The 27646-nt window shown below is 38.7% G+C and overlaps 1 protein-coding gene across 1 annotated transcript; it reads right to left on the bottom strand.

Annotated features, from left to right (window-relative positions):
- Positions 1–563: 563 nt before the first annotated feature.
- get1.S (guided entry of tail-anchored proteins factor 1 S homeolog) lies at positions 564–27511 on the bottom strand. The gene is given in 5 exon segments (NM_001093887.2): positions 564–970; positions 2180–2294; positions 13456–13523; positions 24830–24995; positions 27406–27511. Coding segments are annotated over 5 exon segments (513 nt in total). The 5' UTR covers positions 27496–27511; the 3' UTR covers positions 564–896.
- Between the last annotated feature and the right edge of the window lie 135 nt (positions 27512–27646).

Raw genomic sequence — 27646 nt, 5'->3', positions numbered from 1 at the left:
TATCCCCTGATGTTTGAGGTACACAGAGCCCCAAACAGCAACCAATAGGGTCACTACAGTTACTGTCTAAGTAATCTTTCAGCAGCCCCTCTGACATTTGCAAGACCACACATTGCTAGTTCGGAACTAGTTGGACTCTACCCAAAACCCATTTATCAATGCTTTTTCTCAGTTGGCAGTATTCAGCGTTGGACAAAGAGGCAAGCAAGCCAAATTAAGTCTTTTTCCTCTAATAGATACTTTTTAACTGAATACCCCAGTAATGATGCACCCCATATTCAATTAGGGCCAATTTACATGGATTGCCCTAGCATTGTCTCTTTTAGTAGCAACTAATATTTTACATGCCAACATTCACAATCCAATTCAATGCTAAACCCATATATCCTAATTTTGCTAAACCCTTATATTTTTTTGTTGTTGTTGTACAAATTGGTATTATTCCAAATAATTAGATAAGGCAGAATAAAGACAAATCATACAGGGCATCTTTGTTTTCTGGTGTTATTGGCCCTTTAACACATCTTATAGACAATGCTCAAACCAACACACATAGGGCCATCTGAATGACAGAGGCCAAAGCCTTCTTTATTAACATGTGACCAACAGACAAGGGAACAACCATTCATACCTAATAGACAGATTCATTATTCCTGGCCCAAAAATGATATAAACCAGGATTTCTGCCTATGCTAACCTTAGGCAAGAAGTACAGGGCTCTGAATGGAGCTATATGGGCAGATTTTTTTGCATTTTGCACATGTAAAGACACCCCCCATACAATGCAAATAAGGCAACATACATATTTGGACTAAATAGTATACAGACATACTGTACATACATAAAATAAATGACTTGCACAGAAGCACATGCATAAAGATGTAACATCATTCTTCTTAGCTGATAGGATACAGCATAATGGCCACCACTTTGTTGCAAACCACAAGCCAACATGTAATTCCTACGCCGCCTGAAAAAGAAATATAAGTGATTAATATATTTTTTGTTATACACTTTCAGTAAATCAGAAACAGAGCCTCTGCATCATTGGGAGCCCATGAGCACCAAAAGCAGCACCAATACAGAAGAAAAAACTGTTCCATAAGCTATATCAGGCAGAGTTCATTATCTGAAATTACTTTTCAGATCTATTAATTACGATCTAATAAATTTGCCTACTTATTGTTCTTTCTGAAACAATACAATTGGTCAGTGGATGGTACAGCCATATAATCATGGTTAAAACGATTGTTTACTGCTCATGCCTTTTGTGAAGGTAAACAAAGGGACAGACAGCCATCGGTTAATATATGTGAGATCTTGCCACCTACACGACAAAGATACAACCAAAGTCTTCTCACATATTGCTTTACCATTGATGGGTGAATCGTTCGTTCAACGGATCATTTAGCCAAAGAAGGCCATAAAACTAATTATGCATTTGTGACAATAGCTTGACTTATCTGTGTAGATTGTAAATGTGGGAGTTTCTGGCCTATACAGTGGTGTTAATATGCCCATGGCTTATCTCTCTGCAGGATTTTAATCCTTTAAAGAAGAAACTAAAGTTTAACAAAAAACAAGGCTATAAGTGCTATACATTATACTGTATCAGCCCAAGTCAACCACAGTCCTTTGGCATCTGAAGAAGCCCCGTCTTCTTGTCTGCGGATTACCTGAGTTTAGGGACCTACTCAAAATATACAAAGGTGATTAGTAATTAATTCAAGTTCTCATCACATTGAAGCTCAGAAATCGGTGTTTTCTGCCCCCCTTTAAAATTAACATGACTCTTGCCTGAAAGAAGTTCCTATTAATAAGGGAAAACATTATACTGTTCACAATGATAAAACAACACCTTGTACTTGAATGATGTTGAAACATTTAAGCAAAAGTAAAACATATAACTTTGTGCACTGTCATTTCTTGCTAGGGGAAATGCCCAATACCTCCCCAGGGTCTGCTGTCATTGTTATGAATGGAAACTGCTACTCAATGGGAGTGGCCAAGTACCAACTGTCATCAGCAGTGACAGGAAGTTTATATTGATGGCAAAGACAGGCGGCAGAGAGGCTAAAATATGCCAGTGTTTATGGATAAATGCATTTTGAGATTTCTTTTGAATTGATATAAAAAGGCAAAATATAATATGAAATGCATCTCACGCCCTTGTTATTACCTGCAACCCCAGTGGGAAATGCCACGAGTCTCTCCAGCGGTGCAATCCATTTACTAGGCAGAACAGTGACCGGCTCCAAGTAATATTTCCATATGAGGGACACCATCAAGGCTGCCTGGCAAATTCAAATAACATCATGTGTTTAAATAACATTCCCCTCTAGTTCATCTCCCTTTCGTCAGTCACCAATGGCATATCAATTACTTACACCACTATCCATCCGACATTGCATGGATTCCTCTAACCAGGGTCACTGTAGTGACCCTGTCCGAGCAAAAACACCTGCAAAATGGCGACACCACTGGGATACTATTCCATTCTTTTCGGGATATGGTTTAATTGAAACCAATCACTTTATGAAGAACAAAAGGTACGATCACTGGGGGATAGTCAAAATTTTAGGTATCCCCCAGTGTTTATAATCACGTATCTTAGAGAAGGTGGTGCCTAACATTGGCATGCCCCAGTGATAATGTATTTTCTTCTACTTTAAGATTAAGTGATTGGGATTTTTTATCTTCTATTCTTCTATTAGAAAGCTACAGGGGGTCCATATGGGTCAGCCTGTGCCACCATTAGACACACTACAATAAAAATCAGGGGCATCATGTATAGGTGATAACAGCAGCTGCATTCATTCTATTGGAATACTCCTTAGAGAGTACATATACAGCTAGCATTGATTTCCATGTTCCATTACACTGTGGAGTCTACAATGGTCACGGATTATGTTGGGAAAACTTGCTTATCCTGTTCACAATGTGTTTTTATTTTGAAGTTTTTAGCCGTTACAAAACAATTTGTGGTGAGGCAAATGCAAAGAATTGCACTCTGGGTATAAAGCTGGCCGTAGACGCAAAGATTTGATCATACCATTTTCGGACCGTGTGGAGCGTCCCGACATTTTTCATGCCATGGTGATCAGTCATTCAGTTGATCGGACAGGTTAGAAAATTTCTGCCGGCTACCGATAATATCTATACATGTATTGCCAATCTGATGATATCAGTGGGAGACTGTCAACAGCTTTTGTCGGTTATAACTTTTGTATGATTGCCGTCAGGGGCAGAACATAGTCTGATCTGTTCGTTTACTACTTTTTTACTATTTGATCTTAATGGTTAATGGCAGGTCGGTAGATTGCACCGCATGATTGTTCGTCCGATATTGAAGTTATATCTGCACGTCTATGGCCATCTTAAGAAAATAGTTTGTGCACTAATTCCCTAGGACAAATTATTTTTAAAAAGGGAACTCCACCGGTAAAGTAAAACATTTAACAATTTGTGGGAAGCCAACCCATTTTCTCCCAAAGGCAACAACTGGGACGTACCCTAAATGTGTTTTTCCAAGTTCTTAAAACTAAACCGTGAAAGAGAGCAAATTCATGATAAAACAGAGTAAGTTGGATCATGTAGTTACATGCCGTTTTCATTCAAAGTTGTCAGATCTCATTCTTACAAGAAAAGACACTTTACCATGTAAATATTGAATTCACGTAGCCCCACGGGGTTGACTTGCATCCAGTCTCTACATGACTCCATAGAGAGGAAAGGGGGGGGGGGTGCAGTTCCTGGGGCTAAACAATGTTTGCAGCTGGGTTTATAAAAGGATATGGCAGCTCGTGAGTTCATTAGAAATGCACTACAGTGCATTGATCCATGCGGCATATGGAAGAAGAATGCAGGTGAGCCTAAAACCTGCCTTTCCAATTATAATAAATGGTTGATACATACTTGAGAGTTGTTCATTTTATTGTTTTTGGGTAAGGAACCCATCACAGATATTGTACCTGTGTGGCACTGCACAAAACATTTGCCTCTGCACCAAGAGACGGAGACAAATAATCTATGCCAAGTCTTGCCAAGTATGGAAACGTGGTGGGTGGAGTCTGCTGCATATTACACATTCTTAGACTGAACTGAACCCTGACCGTATAATATAAACAGGTGATTGAGTTGCATAATATCTTCTATTAAATCTGCACATCCATAGACACCGGTAGCCCTTCAAACTTTAGTTGCAGAAAAAACAGACGTAATATTTTCCTACAGAATAGATGGTGTTAGGCCTTAATTCCTATGGACACAAGTGCTGAAGCTTTAAGAAGATCAAAAACTGCACTGCCAAGAAACCATCTACAGAAACTCGTGCCCTTGGGTGTCAGTGTTGGTGCTTTGAACCTCGTGCTTAACCTGGAGGGAGGAGCAAGGCAGACCCGTAATCAAGAGTTGACACAAGCATTCCCTCCTGCATTTTGCAGCCATTAGTACTCTGCATCTTGCACCTCTGCATGGCACCGGAAAATGCAGGCAGTACTATAGTACACCAGAGCACCAGGAGCTGCACCTTCAGATGCAAAAACATTCAACTTTTCACATATATATTCAGTTCATATATCTATGAAAGCTTAGTCAAATAGCACTGTATTGGTCAATTGCCAAAGAAAGAAATCAATGGCCTTTACGACCAATAGAGGAAGGCTGGAAAAATGTCATTGGCTCAAGGAAATGGGCCCTACATGATTCAATATTTTCATTCAAGTGTTATGGTTGAAATGATACATTGCAATAAACAGCAAATCCCAGCCACCCCCCCCCCCCAACAGCTGTCAGAACTGCGGGAGTTTGCAGGAAAACAATATATGGAGGAAATAGCCCTGTATTAAGGATGAAAAGAACTTCATAGGACGGCACACTACTAATGTACTTTTCAAACAAAAACACACAGTATTAGATATAATTAGTGTGCAAAGAAATGAAGGCTTGTTTTAGGTGAACAATCGCCCGGTGACAGAAGATAAAGGAATTTTAAATAAAATGCTGTTTTGTAAGTCTAATGTAGCCAAGGGGCAAAACATTTTTATCCCTCCCAATGTCTTTCATGCTTGAATTCTTTAACATCAGGGAGGGGTTTATGCCTGGGCATGAGCGCTTTTCCAAGAGAAATCAACTACTATTCTCTTTACACACACACACAGGAATGGGTGCGGCTGGTGTAAAAATAAAGAAGTTTATCAGCTCGAAATGCTAAAATAAATGTACCTATAATGAACACTATGAATAACAGGACCCTCCACCTATATTTGTATAATGGACAATTGGCAGGAATGGTCTACTGCACTGACCCCCAACCACTCGTGAGCAACATCTTGCCAGTGGCCTCAAAGCAGGTGCTTATTTTTAAAAAATTCAGGCTTGGACACAAGTTTTGATTGTATACAAACTAGATGTACTGCCAAGCAAACAGAGTCTCCTGTAGGCTGCCAGTGCACATAGGGGCTACAAAATAGCCAAACGCAGCCCTTATTTAGCCACAGATACTTTTTTCATGCCCCCAACTCTATTTTACATTTGAATATTGGCTCGTGGGTAAATAAGGTTGGGGACCCCTGATCTACTGGTTACAGTTCCAAGATCTTCTGACAATAAAGAGCACTATTTATCTCTTTGTGCACCACTGCACTACATACAGTCGCTGGCTTGGTGCCACTCATTCCAACATAGGATGCCGCCACTTTGCAGAGAGAGCTTTGACTAAATTGGAGAACTTTGTCAGTGAGGATCAATGTTGATAAATGAAAGATGATGCACTTGGATGGAAATAACAAATATTTTAAACTACATGGAAGTTGTTTGAATCCTCCTTTATTGAGAAGGATTTGCAGATTTATAGAAGATAATTGTCACCTATAAGATGATGCACTTGGATGTAAATAACAAATATTCTAAACTACATGGCAGTTGTTTGGATCCTCCTTTATTGAGAAGGATTTGCAGATTTATAGAAGATAATTGTCGACTATTGTTTCACTGTAAAGAACAGAAACCTATTTGTTTAGGCCTTACCCAACCTTGTGGTGTCAATTGTCCAAAATCACTCTCTCATTGCCCTCCATGACATTTTGCACATTTGAACAGTTTGGACATCTGAATAAGGCATCTAACAATATTCCAGAACTGCATAAGGGGGAAAATAGTTATATCTGGTCAATGTGGCGCTTTCTCCAACACCCAGAAACAACCAACTACCTGGCTCTTGTTTTTATTTGTAGGAAAGACATTGCTTTAATAAAAGACAGATATGGAACACAGATAAGACAACAGTTACCATGTAAAATAGCCGTTGGTATATATAAGAATACACTGTATATACACATACGCTGATATTTCACCCATGCTGAAATATTGTATGCATGGGTGAATTTATCCATGTCATAGCAGAACCTAAACGGCAAATGTTCTGTTTAACTGGTTGGGTAGGAGTAACCATGACCCGTTACCAAAAGGTCAGACTGTGTACAAAATATGATAAAAATGCTTGAGCCCTAAGGACATTTGGAAATTGTATGTACAGTACAATAACCACAAAGTTAAAACCTCTGCTGTAGTGATACATGGGACAAGCTAAAACCTGTGTCGCGGGGGGGGGGGGCTGGTTTTCCTCCAGTGGGTAGCAGCTATGCATCAGCTCAACCCATTCATTCTCCCCTGCCCCATTCAACCCCCTTTTCTAACGGATGAAACTTTTTTATGTTTATATTTATAAAGATTAGAAAGAAATGGTTAGGTCGTTAAAAATATATAAAGCATTGCGGTACAGAAGTCCATTTTGGGTGAGGGAAAGTTGAAAACCTGAACATTATGACCACAAATTTTTGTGCAACCTGTTACGTTCAGCAAATAAATAGTTGTTATTTACAATTTTCACAATTAAGACTGCAACAAAATAAAACTGAAAGTGTGTCAGGGTACCCCATTATTCTGTATTTAGCAGCAACTTTGGCAGAAGATAGACATGTTTTTTTGCACTCTTCCTCATAGAAAACTTGAGTTCTTAAATATTATTACATCATCTGGGACTGGGAAGGCCATTGTAAAACAAAATGTTTCGCTTCTTCAAATATTGTTATATTTTGGACAAGTAGCGTGATCTATCCAATCTCTTCTCAGCTTCATATTCTTCCCTCATTGTGCGACACTGGCTTCAATGGCTTGTTGATACTACAGTATAGCTGGCCATACACTAAAAGATCCACTCGGTAGGCCCTCAAGTCAAACGACTGAATCACAATATTAAATGCAGGTTGCCAGGGGTGCTTCGCCAATGAGGCGAGTTGAGGCTGTCGCCTCAGACGGCAGCACCCCACTAGGTACAAGGGGCAGCAAAAATGCTCCTCCTGGTACTTTAAGAGCAAATTTCCAGGGGAGGGCAGCAGCAACTGCTGCTGCCTCAGGCGGCGGAGGGGCCAGGATCACCCCTGCAGGTTTCAACCAATGTGGTCCTCGTACCCAACAGGATTTTAAAACCTGTCTGATCAATATTTGGACTTTGGCTTTTCATCCAGATATTGGTGGCCAATCATAAGCTGCCAGCTTGGTATGAAAGGGCCAAATTGGTAGCTTAAATCTGCCCGTGTGGCCAACTTAAGTCAAAGTTTTGATTTACATCAGGGCTTTCAGACTGGAGGCACATGGTCCAGACTTGCCTCTTCCAAGTATTTCTGACACGAAAAAAGAAATTGGAGGAAGGCAGTGTGGCCAGGAGTAACTATATAGAGGCAAGGAGCACATTATGATGAAGGTACCGTTAATGAGTGGAAATGCAAGGAGGACATTTCTGGTCCTGAAGCTGCAGTGTGGTATGTAAATGATCCACCTATAGGATTTTTAAACCATTCAAACACAGCTTTCATCTCAGCCATGTTTAACAGTAAGACAAACACTGTGCATTTTTAATTAAAGTAGTAATTAATATGCAAGTCAATAAATGCTAAATGGCTTAGGGACACCTAAAAGCCTCAAATGATGACACCTCGTGTGCTGCATGGACACTTACAGGCTTGGAACTGTAGCTAAACCATTGACACTTGGCACTCAAAGCACTATGGACACTTATCAAACACATTGATCTTCCCAAAAGGCAGCACATTTTGTGTTTCGGCAATTTTCTTATATTCTAACTCTTACTTGACCACATTAGATTGGTTGACTAATACAGAAGCCCAATAGTGGATCTCCCCGATACATCAAGGATAGCAGTGAAAGCCATAAGCAAGTATACCGTGATTAGAATAAAGTATTGAAGTTTCTGCCCTTGGTTCCATGTTTAAGGGGCATGTTTATCAAGGGTGAATAGTAAATTTGAATTCAAATTTTCGAGTTTAAAAATTCAAATTTTAATCCCCCTATTGAAATGTAAAATTGATCACACCTCGACCATGGAAACAGTCTTAATTTGAATATTCACCCCCTAAAACCTGCTGAGTTTATGTACAAGTCAATGGCAGAGGTCCTTTGAGCCATTTGGAGATGTTAATAGCCTTCCTGACATTCAAGTTTTTTTTTTTCAGGAGAAAAACTAGATTTGTACGAATCAAATACGATTAGATTTTCGAGCCAGAACCATTTGATTCAAATTTTTTCTTCCCAGAAAAGTACAATTGTCAGTATATTCAAAAAAAAAATTCACATGAATTCGAAATTCGACCTTTGATAGATGGGCTGTCATATGTGATGATTCAAAGGGAGATAAGTGCACATCAGTTAAAATGTGCTATGTTACTTTGGTCGTTGGAATATACAAAGCTGGGAGTATTTGTTAACCTGTTTACTGCTATTTTATATGTTTATTTTAGAACATTTGCCGTTGGCATTTTCAAGACTAACTCTCCTCTGGCTGAGAGCAGATGCCATGCCATGAAAGAACTAATTGCTTGGTAAAACTCTGTTTCTATAACAGCGGTGGTGTATTTGCATTCACTGTTTAAAATATCATTAGTGTTGGAGACTTTTGCAATTAGGAGACCTGGGTCTGAAAATGATTTGCACTATATGGTGCTTCATACTGCTTGACACTGCAGATTTTATAATAAATTGCATGGTTTGTTTTAATTCCAAAAATGTGTGGAAATCAGGGTTTACATAATAAGAAAGCTAAGGAGAATGCCAATATTAAACAATACAAATTTTCATAATGTGCACAGACTGAAATCATGTTTTTGTAAATGAAGGCATGTTGCCCTAGATACTGAAAGATGACAGTTTAGTCACCACTTGGACCAAAGTGAACTGGTGTTCAGGGTGCTTCTGTTCATCCTTAAACACTAAGGCGGTTATTTATGCCAAAAACTCGAAAAATTTACTATAAAATCCAATTTTTTTGTGGAAAAATAAAACTTAAATTTTTCAAGATTTATTATACCCTGAGGATGGAAAAAGTCCAAATCTGAAAATCCGGAATCTCAGACCTACCGAGGTTGTATATAAGTCAATGGGAGAGGTCCCTATCCTACGTGGAAGTTTCTGTGCTCTGCGCTGGAATCAGAGCCTGAAAACCTGACTATTTCAGACTTTTCAGACAAAAATCCAAAAAATTCGGGCTTTTCAGGAAAAAGCCCAAAAAAAAAAACTAGGGATTCGGGATTTTTGCTTGATTTTCTAGTGTTTGTCCCCAATCCCATTAAATCCTGATTTTTTATTCATAAATAAGGTTCAATCATTGATTCTAGTTAGGTTGGACTTTTTTGAAAACCAGATGAAATCTATGGATTATTCTGAGCCTGCAGACAGTCCAAATCTTTGTTTCGCATGACTATATTTGTATAACTAATGACATTGTGCCTTTTTTCATTTTATTTATTAAAGAAACTACAAACAATCCTTAAAGTGGCCATAGACACGATGATAATATCGTAAGAAACGAGTTTTTGTACGATATTCGGTGTGTGTATGGTGGGAGACGAGCCGACCGATATTGACGAAGACCTGCATATCATCGATCGGGCTGGCCAGAAAATTTTGATTGGGCACCTTTGAAGGCACCCGAACATTGCCCATTGTTAGTGCTGAATCGTCAGATACAGGTAGAATTCTATTGTTCTACTTGTATATCCGATGATGCAGTTCTACACATGTGTATTGAAACGAACAATCTTTCCTGGAAAGATCATAATTGTGACGTCTATGGTCACCTTTAAACCTAAACTTGAAACAAAGACAAAATATATACAATATGGTTATAATATCTCTGCTGGGCTTCACACTAGTGAAACAGCTACACACTAGACTTTATTATTACAGCAGAGAATTACTTTATAAGTATTAGTATCTGTGAAACAGGACATTGTAACAAACCATATTTTTTTTTAATTACAATTTAAATGTATTTACACTTTTTAATTACCAACTCCAACTCTAGGTACCAAAAATGTCTTCTGACTCCACAGCTCTGCCCGGAAGGAAATAGGCTGACTACGGCCTGTCCCCCAGGTTTCACTAGAACAGAGGTCGGCAACCTTTCTCACCCATGGGCCACAGTCAATTGTAAAAAAGTTGGGGAGCAACACAAGCATTAAAAAAGTGCCAAATAAGTGATTGGCTATTTGGTAGCCCCTTCCAGGTTTTTATGTAACTAAAACTTGCCTCCAAGCAAGAAATTAAAAAAATCAGCACCTGCTTTAAGGCCACTGGGAGCAATAGACAAGGGTTTGGTGAGTAACGTGTTTTTCACAAGCCACTGGTTGGAGATCACTGTTCTAGAACATCAACTCCTATAACAGCATAGTTGAATATTGTAAAACTGGAAATACAGGTAAAATAAAAAGAAAACATTGCAAGCAATGGCTTCATTCCCTTATTCAGCCTGTTAAATTTTTGCATGGATTTTGTATTGAAATGAAGATTCCAGGTCCTAAGGATGGTGATTTCTCCCTTTTGGCATAGGACTATGCTTGTTTTTAAAATGACCGCCACATGGAACAAATAAAGACCATCGGCCAATGCATTTTTTTAGTGAATATTGCTCAGAATGACTGGACAGAGGTCCTATCTATCTGTATGAATCATGGACAACCAATTAAGCCACAGGAAACCACCATAATTGTTCAAATATGTCCGGCTCGTGGGTTCAGATTTTCTGCCCAACTCCATGTACCCTATGCAATAAAGTCAACGCTAGGGTTCAGTTTGATATACATTATTGCCTTTCTTTTTACAGCATTCATTGGATAGCAGTTAAAAGGTTTTACGTTTAATCCATTAAACTTCCTGAGAAATGATACAACTAAAAATGTTAAGAATAAACATAATGTTAAGACATAACATATAATATGCAGCTTTTACACTTGCAACATTTAAATCTCAACCCCTCCACCAAATGCACAAGTGATTCACGAGGTTGCTGTGAAATAGTAGGGTCTTTGTGATCATACAACTGAGCAACCGAAGGCACTTCACACCGTTCAAGTGGCTGTTATACATGAAGCCCACAGAAGCCTCTTTTAGCTCCAGCAGCCATGACAGTGGAAAGAGAGCAGATGAAGAGCTGATGACCAGCTCCCCCAGCTGAGCTATTATGAGATAGCTTTCTTGTGCTTTCTCCTTTCACAAATTCATCTAGCAAATACCCCTTTTTGTAGTTATTTTCTATATTATATTAGTAAGACCAATATCTTTTATGTTATATACACCAAAGAGCTAGTTAATATAAAGTGAGGCAAAAAACACATTCTGGGCAGATGTGGGAATTGCAAATATTTTATGACTTGCCTGCACTGCACTAGAAATACAGGATCATTTGTTGATGCTAAGACTGTACACCTGCTTGTATATATTTAAGACATTCATTGCATTCAGTTGTAATACAGGATTGCCCCTATTTATTGTTTTGCAGAAAAAAATGATCACTGTATCATATCACTGTTATTGGCCAGTTTTATCATCAAGTGAGCGAGTGGCCAAAAGGTCTAATTGCTTGAGGTTAAGTTCTAAATACTAACTTAAAGGAGAAGGAAAAGGTATACTCAATGGGGGATGCCAAATGTTAGGCACCCCCAGGGATTATAACTGCATACCTAAAGGTGGCCAAAAATCTTCCAGATCTCAATCTCGAAAGGCCAAATGATCAAATTAGCTTGATATTGCCAACCTTTGGTGGGCATATCGGGGGAAAGATCTGCTGATTTGTCAACCTTGCCCAATGAGCGGATCTTGTAATGTATGGCCACCTTCTTCTCTACATACACAGTAGAGAGTAAGGTGGCTTTTTTGCTTCTCAAAAATGCATGCACACCCAGATCAGATCAACATCCTAAAAGAAAAAAAAGAGATGGAGAACAGGTTCAACAAGCTTAGTACCCCAAACCGGTGAAGTTTTCAGCAAACTGAAGCACCAACCTAGGGTTTCAGGTAAATAATCATAATCATTTTGGGGTGCCTAACATTTTGGCACAACTTTAGTGATTATACATTTCCCAATGCTTTAGGGCAGGGGTCCCCCAACTTTAGTTTACCCATGAGCCACATTCAAATATAAAAAGAGTTGGGGAGCAACACAAACATGAAAAAAGTCATGGGAATGCCAAATAAGGGCTGTGATTGGTTATTTGGTAACCCCTATGTTGACTGGCAGCCTACGGAAGACTGTGTTTAGCAGTAGACCTGGATTTATGCAACCAAAACTTGCCTCCAAGCCTGAAATTTCAAAACATTGCTACATACCTAATACAGCAAATCAAGCTAATAAGACTTTCTTGGCCCTAAATGTGGCCATACACGAAGAGATCCGCTCGTTTGGCGACGTCACCAAACGAGAGGGTCTCTCTCCGATATGCCCACCTTGAGGTGGGCAATATCGGGCTGATCCAATCGTGGGCCCTAGGGCCCAACGATCGGATCCTAACGAATGGGAGCGGGCGGATCGCGGGCCTGCATCAACGAACAGATGCGGCCACGATCCAACTGGATTTTTAGTCCCATTCGATCGAGATCTGGCCGACTTTCGGCCAGATCTCGATCGGGGAAGCCCGTCGGGGGGGCCCCATACACGGGCCAATAAGCTTTTATCGATCCGTGTATGGCTACCTTTAGTCTAACATTCGAATCACCTTGGTTAATGAGATGGTGACTATTTTATAATGTTCACCTGAAAGAGAACCATGTTAATCGACATAAATGTAAATGAAATGTTAAAGCAAATACTCAAAACTAGAAGTTGCACTCCTTGGCAAATATATGTATTTCTACAGGAAAAATAAACATTCCAACAAGTAGGATATATCTTATATTTGCTGTATAATGGATATATACACATATACTCTCTACATATTTGCATTGATACAGTTGAGTGGCACTTACCTGCCTCTACAGATATATTTGAAGAAGGTCAAAAACATGCAGCGACTAAACGCCCAATACTGTATATACAATAAGCTATGCTTGCTGAAAATACTCAGTTTGCTCTTATTTCCTATTTTGATGAATGTATTCATTCCTTACCTGTAATATATAGAAGACAATGCTGATAACCCACTTAATTTTTGATAGTTGTGTCGTCCTGCTTTTCACTGTAAACAAATAATGGAGTAAGCATTTATAGATACAGTTTCTGCTTTTCCTATTAATTTTATTGTCAATTTCCCTTTTTAGCTCATTAAAATGCAACAAGAAACCCCATAAAAGAATCCCTTAATTATGCAATTACCTAGATGCTCTATCATTCCCCAAAAAACACCAATATGCACTTTAAGTTTCAGCCCCTCATTTAATTCAACTTCAGATTCCTCTTCTCAGAGTGTGTGTTCTTCACCCTGAGCAAAGTGGTGGCAGGACCCACCTGAGGAGCCTATAACATACGAGTCACCAATGGGAAACATATCCATGCTGTCTGTAGGAACCATTTAGTGAAATTTAGGGGGGCTTTTGGTACGGGAGGGGGTTTAGTTTTCCTTTAAATATGAAGGCTTGCCGGTTAAGGTCGTGTGTGGGTTGACTTTGTGTCAGCAGAACCATTGTATAAACCTTTAAGTTATTGAACATGTTTTAGGATTTTGGGAATTTGTTTTGCACAAACCATAAGCATTGTAGACAGCAGAGGGATGCCAACAACAAGAATTATATTAATTTCCCATATTAAGTAGGGATGCCCAGAATCCTTCTGCCCGGCCGAACCAAATCCGAATCCTAATTGCATATGCCAATTAGGTTAGGGGAGGGAAATTGCGTGGCTTTTGTCACAAAACAAAAGGAAGTAAAAATGTTTTCCCGTTCCCACCCCTAATTTGCTTATGCAAATTAGGATTTGCATTCAGTTCGGTATTCAGCCGAATCTTTCGCGAAAGATTCGTGGGGTTCGGCCGAATCCAAAATAGTGGATTTGGTGCATCCCTAAGATAAGATACAGGAATTAAAGACTATATTAGTATTATCTATATTAGTTATTATGAAATGAGATGGAAAAGTTTTAACAAAAAGCCAAATCACCAGCAATGATACAGAACAATAAAGAAAAATAAAAGACAGGACATGAGTAAAGCTTTTAGTTAATCAGTAGGAATCAAAAGAAAAATTCTGTATTTATTCAGCCATGAAAACATGTTCAGTTGACAGCATTAGAAAGTGAAATGGTAACCGACATAGGAATGGAGAATAAATGTAATTCCAAAATTGATCCAGCAGCCTCCCTACATGAGAATGCACCTAGACAGGCATGTTATGATTCGAGAGACTGATCTTGGCCTTGCTACGACAGTTTAGTCTTCACTAAGTGCAGTGATCCACACACTGAGCTTCCTTGGAAGATGTACACATATATACACATCTGTTTTTGCACATTAGTCTCTGCCCCATTGCAGGGCACTATCTAATTTCCCTCCAATGGGAAGGGAAATCAAAAGCCAATTAACCTACCATTATGTTCTCGAGCTGTAGACCACTAAAGTCCTGAGAGAAAGCCAACAAAAGCATTTGAAAAATAGACTGCTGGTCCAAATGAAACCATCTGCTACAATGGTTTAATGTAAAAGCGCAACTGTTAGAAGGGGAAAGCAGAGTTCAGTAACCGAGTCTTCGATATTTAGAGCTCTCGAAACAAAAAAAATGCTTGCCTGTCTTCTCCATACGCAAACACTGCTATCCAACAAAGCGCTATTTTTATTGTGGAATAATAACATACATGAACCAAAATGTTACAAAATATTTGAAGTGCTACTAGTCTTCTAAAACATTCCTCCAGATACCATGCCCCAATGATCTGAGCAGCAGTGGGGGTGTCACCATCTGCCAAACTAGAGATAATGTCTATAATGTAGAGCAGGTTTAAAGTAACTGACAGTTAGGAAATGTACGATGCATGGCAATCTAATCTGCAGACCAAATAGTCATACATTTTTTTTTTTTTTAAAAAATGTACAATTGCATAAAGAAAAAACATTTTAACCTGGAAGCTACCATGGCTATAATTCCTACAGGAATGAGCAACTCATATTCATCAAGGGTACAATTTGCCCATGCAAATCATAATCAGCTTGGAATGTTACAATGCTTCTTCTTAGTAAACTAAAAAGGACTAACTGAAGCAACGGTTATCTATGACTTCTTACAACTCTCTCAACAAATTTGCTCTCTCATAACTGTAACCTATGACGCAAAGTAGGTAGACAATGCCCTTATAAGCAGGCAGGGTAATATCAGAATAAGATTAGCAATAGCATCTCAAGGAACCCTCTGGAAAAGACACCAACAATCTCTTTTAAGGGGTGCTTTAAAAGGCCACCAAACAAGCGATCTGGGCCCAATTTGGCCACACCGGGCTATCGGATGATGTACAGGGGGTCTACCGCGACCCATCAGACAAAGACTGCATCAATGCCCGCCCATTATCAGGCAGGCCCGCCAATGAGTCCAATAAATAAGTAGCGAGTCTATAAGCTACTGACTTGGTCATAAGTGCTTGGCCACTTTTAAACAATTGATTCTATCCCACGCATTCCCTCAATGTTGCACACATACTGCTGCTGCTCTTAACACAAAATAATGCATTAACATGGCTACCTTTTGCCAAAGTATCAGACCAAACTAGTCCGTCTTGTTTGTGAAGACCTTTGTGCAGACTGGCCCATAGTCTTTTTGTAAAAAACTTGGCTCCACAAAGTCAATACAGTTCATTGCAATTTGGCAAGAACCTTCAATAGGTAGTGTTTTATTCAGATCCCAATGAACTATGGTAATATACCCAGAAGAAATAGAGACACATTGAAAGATGCTGAGGCAGACTTATGTTAGACCTCCACTAGAAATAGTTGAGTTCCAAGAAATGCAGACTGTGATTTGATGAAGGCATGGAGAAAGCGGTCGGCTCTTCGGTTGGCACAGGTGGAAAATTTTAATCGGGTGCCTATATTGCCCACTGTTAGTGATGAATCGTCAGATACAGGTAGAACCCTATTGTTTATACCTGTATATCTGACGATTCATTTCTACACGTGTATTGAAACGAACAAACTTTCTTGGAAAGATCTTTGCCGAGAAAGATGTAATTGTTACGTCTATGGCCACCTTATGCACTGGCAGGCTGAATTTTTGGATTAGAGAATTATGTAACACCAGTGACCATGTCCATAGCAATACAACAGCTCTTAGTAATAAATACTTATCAGAGGAACAGTTTGAGTGAACAATACAAAAAGAGATAGAGAAACTGTGGTTCTCAGGCTGCATGGGGTGCCCAACATTATAAAAGCCAAAATCTTCATGAATATTGGTAAAAAAAACATATATGGAAAGGACTCCCTTTTGGACCTTTTAATAACTAATAATACCGAACGAATCTCTAGCATTTGCATGGGTGAGCATTTGGCAATAGAGATCATAAAATGGTTTCCTTTGAGATTATGTTGCAGAAAACTCTATAAGGCAGTAACTAAAACACAAAATTTTAGACGTGCAAACTTTGCCAGTTGGCATCTCTGCAAGGCTTTTCACTGAACACAGAACAAAATGAAATGTCTAAAATGCTGCTTAATAAATATACGTCAGTATATTCCCCTTACAAGCAAAGAACATCATCGCAAAACAAAACCTTTGTGTTTCAACAGAAGTGTTGAGGGAGGGGTAAGAAAAGATGTGCTTTTTAAATCAAGCAGAAAGTCTATCAGACAAGATAAAACTGAGGTGGAAAGGGGTATTGCAGCAAGAAGTAAAAAATAATCCAAAACTTTTACTAAATATGTACAGTATATAATAAAAAGATGAAGCAGGAAGGGGTGAGATCCTTATATCAGAGTGGGGTCAGCTGATGAGAACAGAGAAAAATCTGAGATTCTGAACTGTTATTTTTTGCCTGCCTACACAAATGAGGAAAAAGTTAATGAAGGTTTCCAATTCTAGCAATACAACAAATGCTGTATAGTTCATGCAAAAGGAAATTCAAAAGACAACAGAACATGTAAAGATAAATAAAGGTCCCGGACTGGATTGTATTCATCCCAGGGTACTAATGAGCTTAGCTCTGTGAATGCCAAACCTCTTTACTTTTATTTTTTTTTAATTCTTTGAGGTCTGGCATGGTCCCAAGGGACTGGCAAATGCGGTGCTGCTATATAAAAAGGTATCCCCCTTCTCAGCCTCAGGACTATTGGCCAGTTAGTCTGACATCAGTCGTAGGAAAGCTTTTCGAAGGGATATCAAAGTATAAGATACTTGATCAGTGCGAATAATAATACTGTGAGTTTGTGCCAGCATGGTTTTATGCTTGCCAAACTGATTTTATTTATTTTTATGAGAATATGAGAAGGGACCTCAACTTTGGGATAGCAGTGGATGTAATCTACTTAGACTTTGCTAAAGTATTTGATACAGTGCCACACAGAAGGTTACTGGTTAAATTATGGAATCTTGGCCTGGAACATAGTATTTGTACCTGGATAGAAAACTGGCTAAAAGATAGATTACAATGAGTGATGGTAAAAGGAACATTTTCTAATTGGACCAGTGTTTTTAGTGGAGTACCACAGGGCTCTGTAATTGGTCCTTTGCTTTTCAACTTGTTTATTAATGACTTTTTCTATTTTTGCTGATGATACTAAATTGCGCATAACGATAAGGTCAATGCAGGATGCTGCCACTTTGGAGAGTGATTTGACTAAATTGGAAAATTGATCAGCAAACTGGAAAATGAGGTTCAATGTTGATAAATGCAAGGTTATAAACTTTGTTTATTTAAACTACAGTTTTACCAGTGCAGGGTAACAGTACATTTTATCGCCATTCCTTTATGACACTTTAATGTTTAGGTGTTACTGTTCCTTTGATTATGTAACTATTGAAGAGCTTTCTTTAATACATACATAATCATTTGTTATGTTGGAATGCATAAGTGAATGAAATTTCATAAAATAATTAGGGTTATTTGCACGTAAGTGGCGAGTAAAAGGGTTACATGTGGCAACAGCAAGAATGTGCTTATGTTATTGCTACTTATCATTTCCTCTATATACCTTTGATCTGTATAAATTAGTATGAAACAGAGGGAGCGCTTTTTCGTGGGTCTTCCTCAAATTTCATCACCACTGAAAGGTCATCTTGAGTGTCTGATTCATGTTTTAATGAATTTGTGCAATTCAGTACTAGTGTTCGTAATAAAGTCTTCTGTCTGGTAAATATACAAGTAGTGGTGTATGCCTCTGTGCTTGAAAGAAAAGTTATCAATCAAAAATAAGAAGAAAAATCATAATAAATGGCTCCTCACCGGGACAGCCCCCAGTCCAAGGGTTGTCTGGCAATTTTTCAATCTGTACAATTCAAAGTGGGGTGATGTCCATTTGCTAGTAAATCAGTAGCTCGGGTTTTAATAAAACAAAAAAACCTTATTAGGAAATACAAGAAGCCTAGCTCGTTTTGTGCCCAAATGGGCACTTACCCATAGGCTCCTCTCATTTAAATTTTTCATTCATTGGCAAAACAAAGCTGGCTGAAAATATAACCCTGATCCTTTTAAAAGACACTAGTTGATTTAAGACAAACACTTCATGCCCAAACGTGCCGGAATACATTTATAGAGTCCGCTACATAAGGCTTCATGGTAAACAAAGAATGAATTTGTAAAAAGCATTTGTGTTAACAATCCCTTAACCCTTTGCCTACTGGAGGTTCTGCTGTGTTCAGGCTGATTTGGGAAAAGTATGCTGCAAGGAAAAGCATTTTGCATGTAGTGTAGCCTGAAACTTAGAAATGTATGTTCTACATCATTGGTAGGATGTCATATTACTTGCTAATAACATAGCACTGACATAGCAACTACGTCTCCAAGCAGTGGAGAAACAAAAAGGGTCCAAGTGGAGACCAAAAAAGCAAGATTCAACCACATAACATGATTCTGTGGCCCCAGACTGTGTAAGAGTACCATATAATCTAAGGCAGGGGATAGCCAAACTTTTTTTATATGAATGTAGCACACGGGTAAAAGAGTTGGAAAGCAACACAAGCATGAAAAAAGTTCCTGATTGGCTATTTGGTAGTCCCTATGTGGACTGGCAGCCTACAGAAGGCTCTTTTATGCAACCAAATATTGCCCCCAAAGAATGAATTCAAAAATAAGAATCTGTTTTGAGGGCACTGGGAGCAACAGCCAATGGGTTGGTGAGCAACATGTTTCTCAAGAGCCACTGGTTGGGTATCACTGATCTAAGACATCAATTGATAATCTGAAGTGCAAATATGTTAAAAGTCTACTGCTACAGTGAAGAGCTGGAAAGAATTAAGTAAATCTAAAAGTACAGAATGGAACAAATTTATAGGGTCCATTTAAGATTCAGCACAAGTAATCTTTTATGTACCGATTTCACAGCCCTGCCAGTGCTGAAAAATAGTTAGCATGATCATTTAGCAATTTGAGTGCTGTCTATGTTACACAGGTATGGGACATGTTATCCAGAACGTTCGGGACCTGGGGTTTTCCGGATAACGGAACTTTCTGTATACTTTGGCTCTTCATACCTTAAGTCTACTAGAAAATCATGTACACATTAAATAAACCCAATAGGCTGGTTATGATTCTAATAAGTGAAATCGGAAAACTGTGACATTCGGCGCATGCGCAGTAGATACATACCAGTAAATGTTCCTACTGCGCATGCGCCAGAAGACGCCGGTCAAAGCAGGAAGAAGAAGCTGCATGGGAGAAGATGGCGACTGTGAACTCTGTGGACAGGACCTGCGCAGAGGGGTGAGTAACAAGTTAGGGGCATTTGCCCAGGGGGACAGGTAGGCCTGGGGGGAGGAGGGGCAGCACGGGGGGAGGGGTTTTGCGCAGAGGGGGTTTCCTTCTCCTTTAAGACATTTTGTGCATTAAGTGACCAAATAACCCTTTAAATAAAACAGAGATTGTTTAATATATTGCAAAATATTTCAACTGGCCAACTACGTCAAAGTCATCCCATATCTGGCCAGTCCTACACTCAACTTTTATCCGATTCATTAAGAATTCTATTGCTTCATTATCTCAAGTCTACTAGAAAATCATGTAAATATTAAATAAACCCAATAGTTTTGATTCCAATAAGGATTAATTATATCTTATTAGGGATCAAGTACAAGCTACTGCTTGATTATTACAGAGAAAAAGGAAATCATTTTGAAAACTTTGGATAAAATGGAGTCTATGAAAAATGGCCATTCCATAATTCAGGAATTCACTTTCTGGATAACTGGTCCCATACCTGTAATATTTTTTTTTTAAAATCTCTTTCCTGAAACACAGACTTACCCAAGCAGCAACCTAACTAAAACCAAAAGGAAGAGCTTCCCATGTAGCTGAGGTTTAAGTTAAGACCCTGCATTATGTAAGTCACAAGAGAATCAGCACAATATTTGAAGAGCAATATGAAAGAGGTGAGTGAGGGCATCGTTACTAATTGCTGCAAATACTTAAAAATGTTTAGTGAATGATTATGTAAATGTTGCATGACTATAGACTATATAGACAACAGATGTCTTTTAATCCTGTATAAAATGTTCCAATTATACAATTTTTCCTGATTAGCTTTAGCTTACAGTTAAATGTAAAACACACATCATTGGTAACCTAATTATTACTAAATACAAAGTTGCAATGCCTTAATTGATGACAATGGACCCCAACCTTTTCTCCATCCTAGCTGAATATGCATAAGCAGAGAGGTGTGATATCTGGTCAGTTGCCTAAATACATGTAAATGTTCTTCTGTTCCGAGAGTCTAAACAGAAACTGAATCTCCTGTGTGTATGTTACACATAACAAAACTCTATTCTAATGGGCTGAGAAAAAAAAAACACTGCAGACATAAAACACCCCAAAACTACATTATGACAGGGAATTTATAGCAGATATAGCACACAAGGCAATTTCATTAAGTTTCTATAACAAGGGTCCTCTAGCTACCTAGTGAAGGAGACACGGTTCTTGAAATTTGTGTTAATAGAAAATTGCCACGGACTGGCAAAGAAGCATCGGTTGACCTAAAGGATTACATTTGTGATTAAAGAATAAGTTATAAGGGCTCGTCCACAACTGGGTCTTAAAGGAGAAGGAAAGCTACAGAGGCAGTTTATTGCAAATAGATTAGACACAATAGTGCAAGCTATAACACTATATTTATTCAATAGAATGCTTTATCATACCTGAGTAAACTGTAGAAGCTTTCAGTGTTTGTTTAGGATAGCAGCTGCCATATTACCTGTGTGAAATCACTTCCTGCCTGAGTCTCTCCTCCTTGCTCAGATGCCGAAGTTTTACATGCGAGTGTTTCGGGCTTAACATTTGAGTTTTTGAAAATCTAATTCAAATTTGTTTTTGAGCAAAATTCAAAAAAATCTATTTGAATGTTGATAAATCACCCCCTAAGTGATCTCATATTTAATGTGCTGTGGCATTGCTAGATTTTGACATGGGCTAGACAGCACAGCATTTAGAAAAGGGGGCTACAATGTCCTCATCTGAGGAGGACAATAATGGATTTACTAAGCATGCGCTTTTCCTATCAAGGGAACGTTAAATTGCTCATATCAGTAACTGGTCTTCAACTACACCAAAGTGATGCGCAAGAGACTACACTATGATACACAGTGGGCAGCCTTTTGAGCAAGTTATTTATTCATTCAGTTTGCTATGTGGTCACTAGATTTAATGATGCTATAGTAGTGAGAGGGAAATCTAAAAATCTAGACTCACAGAGTGCTTCTTTCTGAAAAAGTCATTTGACGTTGATAGAAGAGAGAAAAAACACAATGTAAAGATCTATAAAAGTTGTTTGGATAATTCTTATCTATTATAAAATAAAAATGATAGTAGGCAAACTTTCCTTTGATTTAACAAGGTATATTTTTCTATTTCCAAATGTCCTTGAAGTCACCTTTAATTAACCTTTTTATCCTTCAAGCTTTGAGACAGAGCTTGCACAAAATCCAGGCCTATGACACTTAAAAGCATCACCCCTGCATCATCTGCAGTCGCATCCAAATAGCCAATGACAGCCATTATTTGGAATGTTTTTCATGCGTGCATTGCTTTCCAACTCTTTTTCTATTTGAATGTGGCTCACGGGTAAAAAAAAAGGTTTGGGACGCCTTGCTATAGAAGTTTCAACAGGCTTGGCCGTTCCAGTATCAACAAGCTAAGGCTACACAGCACAAACCTTACTCAAGATGCCCTATATTCGAGGATACCTTGAGTGTGCACCCAAGATTTTTTTTTTTTTTAACCTCATTACAGTTAGCAAGTAGGGCAGGCAGGATGACCTTCTGAATACGCACATGACATACCTCTGTCCACACCTTGCCTGAAGCTCACTGTGAAGAAACAGCAATCAACACTACTTTATAGAGACTGTAGCAATGGTGACATTTCCAGCATTACATTCAAAGACAACAGTTGTTTGAAATCTCCCTAAGGCACAGGATGCTGAAATCTGGCCTTGAAATTTACCGACAAATCAACTGTTTAGTAAAACTCACACCTAGACACAAATTAGCAGTTGCGGTCTGTCTAGAGTGAAATTGAGAACAGGGATTTTGCATATTTTTAAGGCATGGGGAGTTTTAGTAACCAGATTATTCCCTTAACTAATTTTTTTTTTTTAAAAAAAAAAGAGAATAAATCCTGCAGGACTACATTTTAAAAACAATCTTGCAGTTTTGTTTCATTATACCTCCCCTGTTAAGAGTTTGATTTTGGTCTGAACCAAAAAGCAAAAGCCTCTTTGACTGAGAAACAAGGGTTTTTTTTATTATCGTTGCTGGTCTGTAATATGTATATCATAAGTGTTACCCCAAACAGCAAGGATCTGACAGTTTTATATTTCATGGCATGTGGCTATTTTAAGAGAGTTATGTTTTAAAGGTATTCCCTGGACACACTAAACCAGTATTATGCCGATGCCACAGTTTGAGTTGTGAACAAGGTCATCAACCAAATTGGCTTTGTGACTGGTTATGTTTCCACAATGATCTTAATGGGATACTGAAGCCAAACCAATCTGATCACCGCAATGTTACAAAACTTATTTTCTTTAGCATACCTCCAGCATTTTGAAAGCAAATAAAAGGCTGAGGAGCAAACTGATTCTTTTGACCTGTGGGTAGATTACAGCAACTGAACTGGGTCTGCTCTGTCATGGTCTGTGCAAACAAAGATGGCGTTAAAATTTTATTTTATACATTGCCCTTGATCTTGCCATTGTTCTGATGTGCACTCCAGTTTGCAATTTCAGAAATCTGGTTGCTAGGATCCAAATTATCCAAGCAACCATGTATTGATATGAATAAGAGACGGGAATGTGAATAGGAGAGGTCTGAACAGAAAGAATCAGCAATAACTATGAATTGTAGCCTTACAGAGCATTTGTTTTTAGATGTGGTCAGTGACTGCCATTAGCCCATCACTAAACCCCATTTAAAAGTGGAAAAGAGAGAGAAGAAGGCGGCAAATAAAATGAAAAAAATGAAGGCCAAGAGTTGCTTAGAATTGGCCATTCTAGAACATACTAAAACAGAACAGCATTGATTTTTGATATGAAGCCAAAATATCATAACTATTGTTCTCTACTGTTTGGTCTCAGAAATGATTTGCCATGGCCAAACTATATTTCGAAATATTATCAAGTGATTTGTCATTACATTTTGTAACAAAAGCTCAAATGGGAGATTCTTCAAATTTATATATACTGAATTAGTAAAAGTAAAAAAAACATTTATTCGGACGAGAGACAAAGGCCTAGCGCATTTTGTGCCTACTGGGGCACTTACTCATACGTACTTACCTATGAGTAAGTGCCCCAGTAGGCACAAAACACGTTAGGCCTTTGTCTCTCATGTCCGAATAAATGTTTTTTTACTTTTACTAATTCAGTATATATAATTTTTTTCAAGAATCTCACATTTAAGCGTTTTGCTGTATATTCATGTGCACATGGACTGGGGTGAACTGCAAGTTCTCTTTATTTATTTAATATTGTTACTACATCTTTATATACTTTGGCAGTGCTTAGCACCATCTTCTTAATTTTTTTAATAACATTTTCTAATGCAAGTAAACAAATGTTTCCTAATGTTAATATTCATAAGCAACAGAATATGACCACTACAAACTATGCAGCACATTTGCATTAGAGTAAATTTGATTAGCTTTTGCAAACATGGCATTGTGCTAATACTCCATTCTTTATTTAGAATATCTACGTTTCTCTGCTCCCATCTTCATTCCCTTATAACTTAAGATATTTATAATAAAAGAGAAAAAAAAACACATGAATGACTGTATCGAATTTACTCGCTAACATAAAAAACCAGGGAACCAGAGAACCTAAAAACATAGCATGCTGCTAAAACCTGATCACATTACCATGTGTTTTAAGTTTGTCGGTGATCTTGTTAATTTTGCGTTCCAATCTGGCGTATTGGGCAAACTGGTCCATCACGCTGATATTAGAAAGCTCCTGTCTCATATTCTGAATATCAGACCTCATCTGATACTCCTGCTCTGCATCTTTTTGTAGTAGCCTAGAAACCTGGAGGAGAAATACAAGATTTGAGGAGTTTAGTTTATTATTAACCGTGCCACTGCTGGAATTTCTAAGACATGGATGTGGAAAAGGCAAAAAATATTCTGATTATTAACTGGATGTTTACAGATCTTTAAGTGAAGCTTCATAAAATGCCCATATACAAAATAACATACATTGCAAAGTAACATAAATGGCAAATGAGGTTGGCACATGCCAATTAGTGATATGCAGCTTGACCACTGTTTGGGCGGTTTTGGGCTGAAATTTTGGTGACCACTGTTGGTTGGGCTAGGGTGCAGGTCACATCTCAGCTGCTCCCTGTCTTGAAACCAAAGGCACACATAGTAGAAGTGTACACAGCAAGAAGATGTGGGTACAGGTTGGATGTGCGTCCTATCATGGCAACATTTTATGGGTGTGGGCTGTTTTTCCTGACCTGCACATCACTAACGTCGATCATAGTCAAGCTTTTTTTTTTTTTTTTTTTTTAAGGTGAACTAGTGGCGTATCTCTAGTTGTTTTAATACACCCTACTCAGTTTATTAAGAGTGGAGACGTCCCAACTACTTTCTTCCAACCCACAAACTTTCAGCAACACATTGAGGGCAAAAAAAGGATTTTAGGGGCAGTTCATTTTTACATTTTGCCAAGCAAAATTCACTACCACTACGCGAATTAACTAATATGCACAGTTTTGTCTCTGCAGCTGAACGCTGGCAATTATTATCTATAGTTAATTCGTCAGCAGGAGCATAACATAGCAAACTGTCGCGAACGTTCATTTCTGCCAAGCGAAACTTTGTTGGTACACTTGGGCTTAGGTCAATTTGAATAGGGCGGGTACATATATATATATATATATATTGGTGCAAATGCTTGAAGTGGCTACCTATTATAACAAATGTCCAAGGAAGCAAAATAATGACAAAAGAGATACTCTAATGGCCTAGACATGAGCCCACCCTAAAACAAATGTGGCATGCCCATCAAATAGGGTTGCCACCTTTTCCGGAAAAAAATACCAGCCTTCCTATACATTTATCTTTTTTCCCTATTAATAACATTGGGATTAACCATCATTTTTACCGGTCAGGCTGATAAAATACCGGCCAGGTGGCAACCCTACCCTCAAATGGTTGAAAACAAATGTTATAACAAAAATTTTTTAAGTAAGAACTTTTAAAGAAAACCCCGCTTAAAAATATAAAAAAAACAGCATTTTTTTTTAGAACTTTTCAGCATACGGGATGTCATTGACATAGGATTGAGGAGGATGTAGCTTCATCAAGTCTAGGATGGCGAAAGAAACTCTGGCGAAGGGGGTAAAATTAACAATAATGAATTTGCAGAGTAACAGTTGTTCGCCTGAATGAAAAGTCAGCTGGCGATAGTGCGTGAAATTGCTCTATCGACGCTCCTCTACATCTGTTAGTAAATTGCCGATGTCCCTGAGAATTTCTACCAAATTTTCGCTAGCGACGGAAACTTCCCGCTTGATCTCCAGCACTTGCAAGTAATATTTTTCTGTTATGCCACTAGAAGCAGAATCTGCTCACCCCACTTTGCCCCATAGGCAAAACATCAAAATGCACGATTCTAACATTTGTGTTCTCCAAATATACGCTTTCATTTCCTCCGATTTTCATCTTTTTTGCCCATAGTAAAATGGAAATAGTTTTTTTTTTTTTATGTAAATAAATATAAGGAACGGTTGCTGGAAAAATTCAGCAACCATGGGACGTAAGTAGGGTTACCACCTCCTGGCCGGTATTTTACCAGCCTGGCCGGTAAAAATGATGGTTAATCCCAATGTTATTAATAGGGAGAAAATATAAATGTATAGGAATGCCGGTATTTTTTTCTAGAAAAGGTGGCAACCCTAGACGTAAGGAGATGAAACAATGGTGACACGGTCGTCTTGGGAGGTTTAAAAAAAAACACTTGGGGATACAGTGAAGAAAAATAGCTGAGGAAACAGCAGCCTCCATATTTGTTTAGGGCAACATTACTAAACACTAAGCTCCCCCTTTCCAGCCTCAGGGATTCACAGGATTAAACAAGACGTTCCCCAGGGCCATGTGACCCCTTTATAGAACTTTAATATGAATTACAGGCATAGGAGAGCCAGCTCTCAATGTAGCTGAAAAATAAAGGGCATTAAGTGGGGTGGGGATAACGATACCACAATAAACATGGCGTCAGCGGCATCGCTAGCACAGGCAGCAGATACAGTCACTGAGCCGTAGCCCGTACAATAACCAGAAGAATTGTGTGAGGCGTTGGGGCTGTAGGGTTGCAACAATGGAAGTCGAGACTTTTTACTCCTTCTCTAACGTTACACAGAAACAATCTCTCGACCCCGTTAGGCGCCATTTCACCCCCGCCCCCTTCCCGGGATCAGTCGCTTACTTACAAGCGAGGAGAAAGAAGGAAGCAGGATTTTACAAAGATTACACAGAAACACAGCGCTCAGCACTAGCAGACACGCGCAGCTCTCCGCCATGTTTTCCGGCTCCTCCGCGCGCGCACAGGCTGCAAACAATAGCCATCCCCAAAACCCCACCCCCTTCACAGACGAGCCCGCCGCTGCCTACAATCAAACGTACATCTTCTCTCGCTCTCTTTCTCTACGTATATCAATAGCCCACACACTC

Source organism: Xenopus laevis, chromosome 2S (genome assembly GCF_017654675.1).
Source record: "Xenopus laevis strain J_2021 chromosome 2S, Xenopus_laevis_v10.1, whole genome shotgun sequence".
In the NCBI taxonomy this organism is placed as follows: Eukaryota; Metazoa; Chordata; class Amphibia; order Anura; family Pipidae; genus Xenopus; species Xenopus laevis.
This window is presented reverse-complemented; position numbering and strand designations above follow the sequence as displayed.